Source organism: Dermacentor variabilis, chromosome 6 (assembly GCF_050947875.1).
Source record: "Dermacentor variabilis isolate Ectoservices chromosome 6, ASM5094787v1, whole genome shotgun sequence".
Taxonomy (NCBI): Eukaryota; Metazoa; Arthropoda; class Arachnida; order Ixodida; family Ixodidae; genus Dermacentor; species Dermacentor variabilis.
In genome coordinates, this window is record NC_134573.1 from 169,620,781 (window position 1) to 169,633,113 (window position 12,333).

A 12,333-nucleotide genomic window follows, 5' to 3' on the forward strand; every position below is an offset into this window, starting at 1 on the left:
ACGGGTTGAATTTTATTGCGAGTTATGCGAACGTGCTCGCGAAGCTTCAGCGCATAAATTGACCGACTCTGAGTTGCATCGCCTAGCGAGACCTTTGCAACCCGCAAGGTTCTGGCAAGATTTCATCCTAAAGGTTGCGGCGTTATCGGTCCGCGTGGAAAATTATACCGGGTGTCCCAGTTAACTTGGACAAAGATTAAAAAAAAAAACCAAGAGGCCCTAGAGAAATCGTACCGACTGCATAGTAGCGGCAGTTGTTTGTACTTACAGCCAGTATTTTTTTCATCGCGAAGCATTAATAGTTGCTATTAATTAGTTAACCTTTTACACTCCAAGAAAAGTTTACAACCTTTGGAGTGCCCCTTCTGCCACACAACGATAATCGTCATCTGCCTTGATGCGTTTCCTTTCTTGAAAACGCCGCGCCCGCTACTTTCCTGTCGGGAATACTATCATGCTAATAACGCGCATGCCGTTCGTTACTGGAAAGTACTGGGCTCGCAGCGTTAAAGAAAGGAAACGCATCAAGGCAGATGACGATTATCGTTGTGTGGCAGAAGGGGCACTCCAAAGGGTGTAAACTTTTCTTAGAGTGTAGTTATTGCTTGAATCGCAAACATGTCAATTAGAAAGTTGTAGGGCACCTTAAATAACCTCCGAATCAAGCATTTATTTCGTGCTGAAGTGTGCCTGCTTGCTTTTTCCAAGAAAAAAGAAAAGCCCGCGAAATACGCGAATATAATACACTCTCAAACAAAATTACACCGTTTGGGTCGTATCTTGCCACACAACGATAATTGTCATCTGTCTGGTCCGCATTTCCTTTCTTTAACGCGGCGAGCCCGGTACTTTCCAGTAACGAACGGCATGCGCGTTATCAGCATGACATAGCATTCCCGACAGGAAAGGAGCGGGCGCGGTGTTTTTAAGAAAGGGAACGCAAGCAAGGCAGATGATTATCGTTGTGTGGAAGATATGCACCCCAAAGGGTGTACCTTTGTCTAAGAGTGTATAGGTGCGCGCTCGCGCGCCGCTACTCAAGCGCCTCCAAGCAACCTTTGAAATATATACGGCGGCGTTCGTTTATAGCCGCATCGTACAAGGCTTCGTCATGTAAGATGGCTCGAGAGGTTTCGCGACCTAACTAGCGTGGTGCGATAAGCATCAACACCTGCGGACGCAAGAATGTGCTCGATCGTGAGGCACGCGGGATAGCTTTAACCTTCGCGTATCATGAAACAAAGCTACAAAAGACATTCAATCAATGTTAAAAAAAGCTGCGCAAAAGAGCACGAAAAATCAAATAAGGCAGCTCTCAGAAGTACAGAAAAGAGGTGCTCAGGAGTTTATTTCATTAAAAAATAAACCAAAAGCACGTAAGGCGTCACAGCCGTCCACAGAGAAACACCCAAAATGTGCAACTGCTATAGCCATTTACCCTTTCTGTTTCTTGAACTCCCGAAAAGGGGCAAAACAAAGCAGTTTTTTGCCTATTTCTATCTTTGTCGAAAACTTCTTTTGTGTAAGGATAGGGTGACATCATGAAGGTGCGTTAGTCCCATTTTGCACCAGTATTGAGCAGTTATTTTCCACTGCCACTTATAGCACGGGCTCCAACTGCATGGTCACCGTCTGAAGCAATGCAGTACTTGCTGCTTTCCAGCACTCACTTGTTCTGTTGCAGCTTTGGCCAACGACGTTGGAGTCTCGCGGCAGGCTCTTCTTATTTTTGCCTTTAAGGCGTCCGGTGCGGTAGTTTCGCTGCTATACACGCGATCTTTCACGCAGCTCCACAAGGAGAAGTCCAGTGGTGTCATGTCCGGCGACCTTGCAGGCCAGGGCACAGGTCCGTGCCGGCCAATCCACTGTTCAGGGATAAGCTTGTCGAGCCGCGCTCGAGATTGACTAATATACTATGCGCAGGAGCACCATCGTGTTGAAACCAGTTGTTGCGATGGGGCGCAAGTGGAACGTTGCAACAGACGTCGTTCACGGGGCCCTCGAGGATGTCGTTGACGTAGCGTTGCGTCGTTAGTGTGTTGTAAAAAAAGATGGGTCCGATGATGTTGCCATCAAAAATACCGCACCACACATTAAACGACCACTGGTATTGGTGTCATGTTTCTGCCAGCATGTGGGGATTCCTATCGCTCCAGTAGTGCGTGTCGCGAGGATTAACTTGTGCGTTTCTGGAGAAATTAGCCTGATCCGTCCAAAGCACGCGAGTGAGAAATTTCAGTTCTTGTTCACATTTCGTGAAAATACAACTGGCCAAGTCAAGTCTGTTTTCAAAATCTCCATCTTCAAGTTTTTGATGGAGATGTACATGGTACGGGTGCATATGACCTTTCTTTAATATCTTCCACGCTGATGACGTTGAGGTTCCGGCCTCCGCACTGGCGTCGCGCACACTACCATGAGGGTTAGCAGCAAATAATGTGTCAAAACATCCGCTTCCTCTTCTTGAGCCACCGTCGCAGCCCTGTGTCGCTTTCTTGTGAAGCTACCCGTCTCGCAAAGGACTTGTTACGTTCTAAGTATTGTTGACGGACTAGGCCGTCCTCCACAATTCCACATCCGGAATAGCTTGGCTGCCTTCCTCTTGTCGCCGTGTGCAGCCCCCAGAGCCAGCATCATTTTAGCCTTCCGATCGTTCGTGAAGGGCACGACTGTCTTATTGAAGAGCAGGTCACTGGCGTGGTACCGTTGAGATCCCGTTATCATCTACGCACCGACACGTGAAGCAAAAATGACTTACGTATTCGACAACAGCATATGCTGGCCGTACAGATCCGCCAAAACGCATTAGATGGGCATGGCCTGCACAAAATTTGTTTCTATTGCTAACGGGAACAAAAGGAACATACGTTCCGGGCGCGCCTATGCCTGCAGAACAAGATGAGTGCGCAACATTACAGTCCCAAGTGCGCCGTCAGGATTTCCCGGCGTCGCAATCTCCCACTATACGGCTCCTCTACGCTTATCAATGCATCGACGGTGTGTTCTCATGATGCCGCGACAACCACATAGCATGAAGCGCTGTATCGAGCTGCCGCCGCTAGTAAAGTCGTGCATCCGTGGCTATTCGCTTGGGAGCGTTGAGTAGCGGTGCGACAGCGCGTGTCTATTTCGTATATTTTGGATGTTTCGCACGCTTTTGTTTTTTCTCTGAAAAACAACGAGGCAAAGCTGAGCACGAAATGAATGCTTGATTCGGAGGTTATTTTAGGGGCTCTACAACTTTCTAATTTATATGTTTGCGACTCAAGCAATAATTGAGGTCCCTAATGAAAAGAAAATAATTAATAAATAAATCACGATGAAAAATAAATACTGGCTGTAAGTACAAACGACTACGGATACTATGCAGTCGGTACGATTTCTATAGAGCTCTTGAGTTTTCTTTGAAATTTTGGTCTAAGTTAACGGGGACACCCGATATATGGAGGAGTGCAACGTTACAGCTAGAATACGATGGAATGACCAGCGGCCATGTCAGGCTGAATATGCCGGTTCTCGTCGGAACACCGGAAATATACAAGAAGGACGTCAGTCAGTTCTTGGCTGAAAGGCAACCAGGAAACGCCAAACGACGATTACCTCGCTCTTCCGTCGCCAAATACTTCAGGCTTTCAAAATACTGTCGACTGCCTCAGGCGCCCACCTTGAGGGAGACATTCAGGGTTTCTGAGGCAAGGGGAATTCCCTGCATACCGTATAGGGACGTCTCGATTTGCTATTGCACCGGCGATAAAAGGCGCTCCGGGAAAGTTGGCGTGTACACTGTTTACTTACGGGCTACACCTGGGTACGTCCATTCGGCCTCTTCAACGATCCTCTTCCTCCTGTGCAGTATATCCCTTATCCTGTCTTTATTTGATTCGATTCATTTTCCCTGTCTCGACGGCAGATGCTCTATCAAAGCCGTTCTTCAGTTTTAGTCACCGCGATCATCTCAGGGAATACTGCACATTCGGTGCACGCAATCGCGGCGGTATAGCGTCTCGCTTCAACGAGCAAGCCGATTACTCATGTCCTGTTGTGCGAGTTACTGAAAACTCAGAGATACAAACCCTGTAGGTTCGAGATGTATTGTGTTAAAAAAGCATGCAGCTCGCCACAGTCGTTGGCCTGACGGCGACGGCAAGAAAAAAATCAGTCCTGACGTAAACGCGAGCAGGAGCCACGAGCGACCTCCGCGACACGGCGCCTGCGCAAGGACCGGCAATAAGCGAAAGCGTTTTGCCGAGGCTCCCGATTTGCGCCGCAAGGTGACTTGCGGGGCTGAACCACGCGCGAAACTTGTGCAGGCTCGTCCCACGGGTTGTAATCGCCCGCGATTAAGGTCGAGCGAACCGGCCGCAAAAGGCAGACGCGTGCCGTACTGCCTGCCGCCAGGTTGTAGGTCACGTGGTCCCTATTTAGCCTTAAGCTCGCGCAGACCTCGCGTGCCACGGGCCCGTTTCGAGAGGCGCGAATCCAGCACACGAGCTGAAACGCCACGAAATAATGGCTGCATGACCCACCGAACTGTTTGAGATTGGAACACCGTGATCGCTATGTGCGCTCGTTTGTGCGCCCAAAACTATACCGGAAGTCTCGTGCCACGCATTAGGCAAATGAGCGCGCACGCGTCAGCCCGGAAATTGGAGGAAAAACGACCGACGGTTGTATAATTGGACAAAGTACACGTGCTTGGAACCAAGTATACGTAGGCGCTTTTGGGGTTCGCCTAAATGTCATTTACCTAGGTTGCGGGCTGCCTGGGAAGGACGTTCGTGGAGGCCAGCATCGTGCGTGGTTCGAGGCTACGATTGAGCACAATTCTGGGTGGAGTCGCTGCTGCCCTTTTAAATCGCCAGCTGGATGAACGTACAAGTACGCCCCGTGCGCGTAGCACGCGATCCCACGTCGCGAATGGCCCGGTATAATATCTTGTTCTCATCGCCGCAGGGACAATTCTGAGGACTGCGCGATCCGATTGCTCTGTGCACCCGGAGCTAACATTAAATATTAAACATTAAAATATTTCACAGATTTCTTTGGCTTGACAACATTCGTGGTACACACCCGACCGATGTCTCCTCTGCCGTATATATTTTGTTCTAAAGCGATGTTGCTTTCTTCACCCTGACGAAACCTTGCGATCAATGAGCTCACCCTGTTGGCACACGCGATTCTATGACGTAGGAAAAACAATGGTACTTCTGTGTGTACCTCTGTGTAAGTTTTCGAAGTCAGTCGTACCACGAAGACCAATATGCAACACCAGAGAGCACGTTCGGATGCGCTGTCTCTTTTAATAAGGTGTTTCCAGCACCAGATTGAGATGTATAATGTTACAATCCCTTTACAGGGACAGAATAACTCTCGCACTCATTTTGTCGAGAACGTCGCGCATATTGGAAGAGTCAGTTGCACTTCGTTCTGCCTTCGTCAGACACGCAGAGGCGGCGACCAGGATTGCGGGAAGAAGAGACCGCTGGACAGAAGCCACGAGAACAACAGCACAGCTAGAGTGATGAGCAGCAGGAACTCGACGCTGGGCTTGGTAAGCAGCGTCCCCTTCCCGTCATTCGTGGCGGTGAAGTCGGGTCCCGTGCAGAGCGCTCTGCGCACGCGCTGTTCGTAGCCCAAGATGGCGTCCCGCGCCCCGGGCCAGGTGTGAGGCCCTTGCAGTCGATACTGGTACGACAGGCTGGGCCCGACCAGCAGCCGGAAAGCGAGCTGCGGGTCCTTGATGGCGAGGCGTGCCAGGCTCGGCTTCACGCCGATCTCGTCGGCCAACTGCGTATAGAAACGGGAGAAGACAGCATTGTAGGTCTCGGGTGTGTTGGTGCGGTCAGCCGGCCCGGCAGGTACACGGCTAAGAAGCATCGGAACTACATTCAGTGGTACACGTTGTTTGGCGAGATGGTGCGATTTGTGAGACACGGTAGCATCAGTGCAGCTTAGACGAAAACACGATAAGGCGGTATACTTCCGAATGTTCATTTCGACGTCAAAGTCACAAACTTTTTAAATATGTGACATGAAAAGGCAACCAAGGAAAGGGGAAAAGAGTCGTATCTGATTTGATAATTAAGAATGAATTATCGGATCAATTTGTGACAGCTAGTGATTTCGATTCGACTTTCTGTTCACTTACTTCGGGTGTGCCGCAGGGTGCTGACCTCAGCCTCCTGCTATCTTTCATTTATATTGGAGACCTAACTAATCTAGTTCAGTCATCTATTAGGCTATATGCAGATGACTTCGTAATTTATCGCGTAATACTATCTTACACTGGTGTTACAGTGCTTTAGACTGACCTTTACGCTATCAGTAACTGGTGCGCTTGGCAAGTGTTTGAATGCTATATATATATATATATATATATATATATATATATATATATATATATATATATATAGGGTGGTGTGTGTGTGTGTGTGTGTGTGTGTGTGTGTGTGTGTGTGTGTGTGTGTGTGTGTGTGTGTGCGTGCGTGCGTGCGTGCGTGCGTGCGTGCGTGGTAAAGAGAATCCTCCGAAAATCAATCGGCTACTTTTAACCCTCCTTTTTATAGCGTTAATTGTTCTGTGCTAGACGAAGCAACCTCTTCTCATTATCTAGGAGTTCACATAACTGCCAATATTTCTTGGCAAACTCATGTTAACTATCTATTAATAATGCTAATAGCACGGTAGGTTATTTACACCGCAACTTTTCAAAGGCACCGTTTCCTCATAAATTAACGTTATATAAAGCACCTGTAAAGTCTAAGCTTGAATATGCAGGACCTTTGTGTGATCCTAGTCAGGAATTTATTATTAATCAATAACTAGAACCAGTACAAAACCATAGTGCGCATTTCATATGTTAACCTAGTCACGCTCTTCCAGTGTACGTCCAGTGTATAATCGGTATCATCAGGAGGTGAAGGCAGGGGGGGGGGGGGTGAGGGAGCTCATATATCGTTTACGTGACTCCTTTTAAATGTATGCTGCCTTGTCTTTGAAGAGAGCAGTTAGAAATAACTAAAACTTGTTTACGGACCGTATGAAAGCAATCGAAACGTGTGTAACGTTAAACGACTCGTAAGTCTGTGCCCAGGTGATGCACTATATGACGACTCAACATATACGTCCAACATAAAAATGTTCAAATGAGAGTTCAAGGTTCAACAAGTGATCAAGCTGTTTGGAACATAGTCGCATGTCAGGTCCGGGTACACACCACGAGTAAGAGAATCTTGTTTTGCTCGTTTGAGCTATAGCTAAGACGAAAACTGCAGCTTTACTTCCTGTACAAAGCTGCCAGTCAGTTCTCAATAAAACCACGGTTGAATACAAAGTGCGCCGTGGCGCATACTCGCGTTGTTTCTTTGTCTCTGTGTCCCCGCGATAAATAACGTGAGTGTCATCATCACGAGAAATTCCCGCTCGAAAAACATAAAAAAGAAAAAAATCTACTTAGAGTTTCCGACTTGATCAGTTAGGAGACGCGTTTGATTAAACCGCGGATACGTTGCTCCGTGACTCGCAGCTCGCAAATGGTTTCGCCTCGCGACAGGAAAGAGAAAAAAAAAAAAAGAACACGACGTCGGATGGCAAACATCTACAGTGTTCCCGAATATCGCCGGTACATCACTTGACGAGCGAGTTCGCGCAAGGTCGCTTCCTCGCGCTAATCGCCGCGACAAAAATCGCGCCAGGAAGGCGCGCGATTTCCGCTGCAAAGTTCGCTCGTTCCGGGCTTTCCGCCGTCCTTGCCAGTCGTTTCTCGCTTCAGCGGAACGTGACGAAAGAAAGACACACACACACACACAAAATCACCGCCGTTTTTTAAAATTTTTTATATTACAGCATGTAGACTAAGGAAAAAGGGCACCGGCGTTTGGGTGTTGCCCCGACCACGCGGATTTGGGACGACGGTGACTATATACTGGCGAGCCCCGCGGCCTGCACGGGCGGGCAATGACGGTCGCGGAGTCGCGCCTTTCTTGCCAGGGACGCTCTTGTAAATAGAAATAAAGTTTGTAACCAACCAACCAACCGAGCCGTGTCCGCGTTCGAAATCGCCGGCTTATTGGCTGGTGCGCTTGTTTGTCCCGGCCCCCGTTCGAGCTCAGAACGCCACGACGCCCGTTCATAGCCGCATGCAGCTGTTAGCGCGCTGGCGATGTCGCGAGATGTGGACGGAAATCCCCCGGGAGAACAATCGGAGCCGGCGAAATAAACTTGGGAGAGGGTGCTGGGCGTGTGCGTATCAAGCTTGATCCTTTCTTTATGCTTGATTCGTCGGCAAGTTAAGTTGCGTGTGAGGTAATTTACTGGCGTCTTGGGAGAATACCAGCGTTCTGTTAATTTCTCTAGGTCCGCGGGGTTTCTTAACAGCGCCCTGTTTCAGAAATATTAGTCATTCAGGAGTCCTTTAACAGATGAAGTTATTGATATAATTCAGCTATTGAATGACTCTGGTAATACCTAAGTGGAGCATGGTATAGGAAACAGGCATATCTTGTATCTTTGGGAAGAACACGTTAAGCAAACTGTAACGTTGTAGGACCTGGGGACGCTGTTTGAGGTTATCAAATTTGCGCTGAGTCAGTTTCCTTATGCTCTTCGGTGGACGAAAACGTTCGCAGTTTGAGAACATACAATGCGCATCGACGTTAAACGTAATAGTGTGTACGTTGTGGGAAGGGGACATCGCGGACAAATTTCGAAGTTGTATAGGCGCATCGGGGATGTTGTTCGAAATTTACAAAATCTCTAAAGCTGTGCAAAATACACTAGTCGTGTAGCGAATAAATTGCTCCTTCGGGCCGTGACTTAATTGTTAATCTATAAGCGAACGGGCGTATACATTTATCGCTTTGCGCACGCTTAGAATTAACATAGCCGCCACCACGATGAATCAGCGGCTATGGCGTTAATTCTGCTGCTGAGGTAGCGGCAGGTTCGAATCCCAACACGCCGCACTTCGACGGAGACAAATTTTAAATACAAAAAAAGAAACGCTCGTGCACTTAAGTTTTGGTACGCGTTAAAGAACCGCACGTGGTCAAAATTAATCTGCAGCTGCCCTGCTAAACCCTGCTCATAATCCATCGTGCAGTTTCGAGCGACGTTATCATCCCAAATTATATAAACTAACAAGGGCACGTGCATGCTTCACCACGCGGCGTACTTGTATCACCTAACTATAGCTTATTATTTCGAAAAGTAGAGCGTTGCGACGGAAGGAAACGCGAACAGATTGGAGAAGAACGCAAGCCAAGCGCTGTACTTTTAAATTTCTTCGTGTTCGGTCGTCGCATGCCCTATTTTCCCAATAATGACGGACCAACTATAGCCCAATTATCCTCACTACTGCAGCTATACTTCGGTGGAGTTCTGGTTGTTGATCTGCATGGTGGGTAACGATCACTATATATTAACAATTTCAGCACTGAAAGAAAGATAGGCAGTCCTTGAATGTAGACCAGCAAATAATTTTCCTATTGGTTCCACGTATGCACAGCTGTATAGGAGGCCTTGAGAAATACGGAATTCCTACATGCAGGAAATGTTCTTGAAGGCCAGCCATACGCGTCACGGATTAATATGAAGGTCACCTTTTTTATATTCCGACATAACTACCTACTTTTTCAGTACATGCGCCCAAACTACTCGTTATGGGTCTCGCTGCGCGGCCTAATTGCTTGCGTTGCACTAATTTGTGACGAAATCGCCACTGCTTATCGTCACCGGTGTGTGATAACCGGTGACTAGCGCCTTCAGTACATGTGCTGTTAGCCGTATTCTACTGTAATTACCGTTGTTATCTCTAACCTCCCGCTATAGAGACATTTGGCCATGAGCGAACTTGGCTTTATTGCAAACTTTTCCACAGGAAAAAGGCGTGCTGATGCGGCATCACGGCGTAGGATAATGATATCTCATTTCAGGAGCCCGCCGTCTTGTGATATCTGCTATCGACAACATAGCAGAAGAATTCTCGTTCGGATACTTTCGTCCCTGATAACAAATTGTGTAACAAATTAATAAATATACACGCAGATCTCACGCGCTGTGAAAATCCACGACGACTGATTTGTTGCGCTCTGGCGAGGAAACGTGAACATTACAAACTGTTTTAATGCGTTAACATTCTTAGAGTACTTCACGCACTTTTAGGGCGCTATCTATCTATCTATCTATCTATCTATCTATCTATCTATCTATCTATCTATCTATCTATCTATCTATCTATCTATCTATCTATCTATCTATCTATCTATCTATCTATCTATCTATCTATCTATCTATCTATCTATCTATTTTCCCGCCTGAGTAGTCAGTGTTCGAATGGGTAGCGTATCGGGCTGCTGTGGTGAGGAGACGGTTCGAAATCAACCGTCGAACCAACTTGGGTCACTGAATATGTGGCAACGGCACACCATGTGCCGCTCTTTCACTGCAACATGGGTCACGTCAGATGCGTCACTGCGCAGGTACTACTGTTCGAAGAAACTCTGAGGCCGACTTGGAGCACTGGGTACGTGCCACTCGGCCTGCGCTTGTCTTCAGTGAGCCTCTTCGATGACAGCTTGAGCAGCCAGGCACGCGCAAGTAGGCGTGTATACCGCTCTTCAATAAACGTCTTTGACGCCAACTTGGGTAACTAGGTCTACGCCACTGGCCATGTGCCACCCTACAATGACGAAAAAGATCCCTTAAGATTTCTCCGATACTGGGACGAGTCAAACCCTCGTCACAAAGTTTCCTCAAGGACAGCAACCGGACGCATTAGCAGGCTGTGCCACAAATACACTGAGCAGATGCCGCTTTTCGACGAATGCCTTCGACGCCGACCCTTTAGCCAGCTGCGCCATGAACGCACTGGGTATGCGCCGCTCTTCAATGAACGTCTCGCCAGCTTGAGTCACCGAGTATGTGCCACCGAGTGTGCGGCAAGCGAGGGAACGATTCTCAGCTTTCGCAGGCACCGGCGCGCCACGCTTCTCGTCTCGGAGGTAACGCGCGCACTTCTCGGCAGTGCCACCAGATGGCGCAGCGTGTCCAGAAAGAAGCGAGATGGAGGAGCCCGGTTGGCGCATGACGCGTTCCTCAGGGTTCGCACATGCCGGCCCGCCACGCATATCGCGGGCCACGCGCAGGCTTCGCGGCAGGGGTGCGCCAGATGGCATCGAGTGTTCTTAGGGGAACCGGGATAGAGGAGTCGCGCTGCAGTACACGCCTCATACACAACTCGTTTCGACGGTGGCAGTACGTTGCGTCGCTGTGTGGATTCAATGCCAAATGCATTACCGTCGACAGTCGTAGTGACATGGCTTCTGCTGGTTTTTCCTTTACGACCTGAGCCAATCCCGAAGGTCGTGCTCTGGGTATATCGATGATGATGATGATATTTATTGGCATCCCATTTTAAACGGGGCGGGGACAAATAGTCACCTAGCCTGCTTGATTTAGTTACGTTCTATTACCCGTATCGCTATCTAGCCTTTTGCATATCTGAAATCGATTCTAACTTACGTATTTAAAGCTTTGCTGCTTCAGACACGGCCGTCGAGAGAACGCAACTCCACGCGCGCCACGAGCTGCACGTGCCGCTTGCACCGCCCACCACAACTGAGGAAAAAATGCCGAATGCTTGGTTATTGAATGTGTGCACACGCGCGCGATGGAAGTTAATCGACGCGTGATCTTCGAGTCAGCCCGAACGACAACTAGTAACTTCCTTCTCGCAAGACCTTTGCTCTGCTTCTCGTATTCATGTTTGCTCGGTGGCAGAAGTGGCAATATTCGTGTTCGCAGAAATTTGCGCACATGCCAAGCAATCGATGTTATCGTAGCCGTTTATAGCATTATGGCTGTGGTTAAACGTATGTCCGACGTCTCCCTTAAACACTATTTGCAAATACAGTCAACCACAAAAGTTTACGGACCACGGGTCCTAGCAAAACCGAAAAGCTGCGAGCAGCCTGTAAAGGTAGCCAGCAAAACCGGACATCCATATATGTTGTTCGCATCGTCAAGCAGTGGCTGGAAACGCCAACACCAGGCTCCGTTGTGAGGCTGCTGAGATATAAAGCTGTTTCTCAGATTTCTTGGTCCATAAAATTTTGTGGACGACTGTACGTTAGATGGACCCGGTAGCGTTTTTTATGGAAGCACGTACGACGTTTTCTCGCTGGTTTTTTTCCCCACGTTTCACGTTATAGCATACGACGGGCATAAGTCCCAGCTGAACAGCTAAATACACTATTCCTCCGCCTCAGCTGCGCTTATTGTGTGCGTGTGTGTTGTGGCTGCCTACTAGCATCGCTGAAAGCCTCGCAACAAACC

General features: G+C 48.3%; 1 protein-coding gene across 2 annotated transcripts in view; it reads right to left on the reverse strand.

Moving 5' to 3' along the window:
• Nucleotides 1-5,276: 5,276 nt before the first annotated feature.
• LOC142585727 (flavin-containing monooxygenase 5-like) overlaps nt 5,277-12,333 on the reverse strand; it is a 103,889-nt gene continuing 96,832 nt past the window's right edge. For both annotated transcript variants that reach the window (XM_075696704.1, XM_075696705.1), the window contains one exon: nt 5,277-5,787. In XM_075696704.1, the coding sequence (XP_075552819.1) occupies nt 5,437-5,787 (351 nt within the window). In that variant the 3' untranslated portion in view covers nt 5,277-5,436. The remainder of the gene's footprint in view (nt 5,788-12,333) is intronic.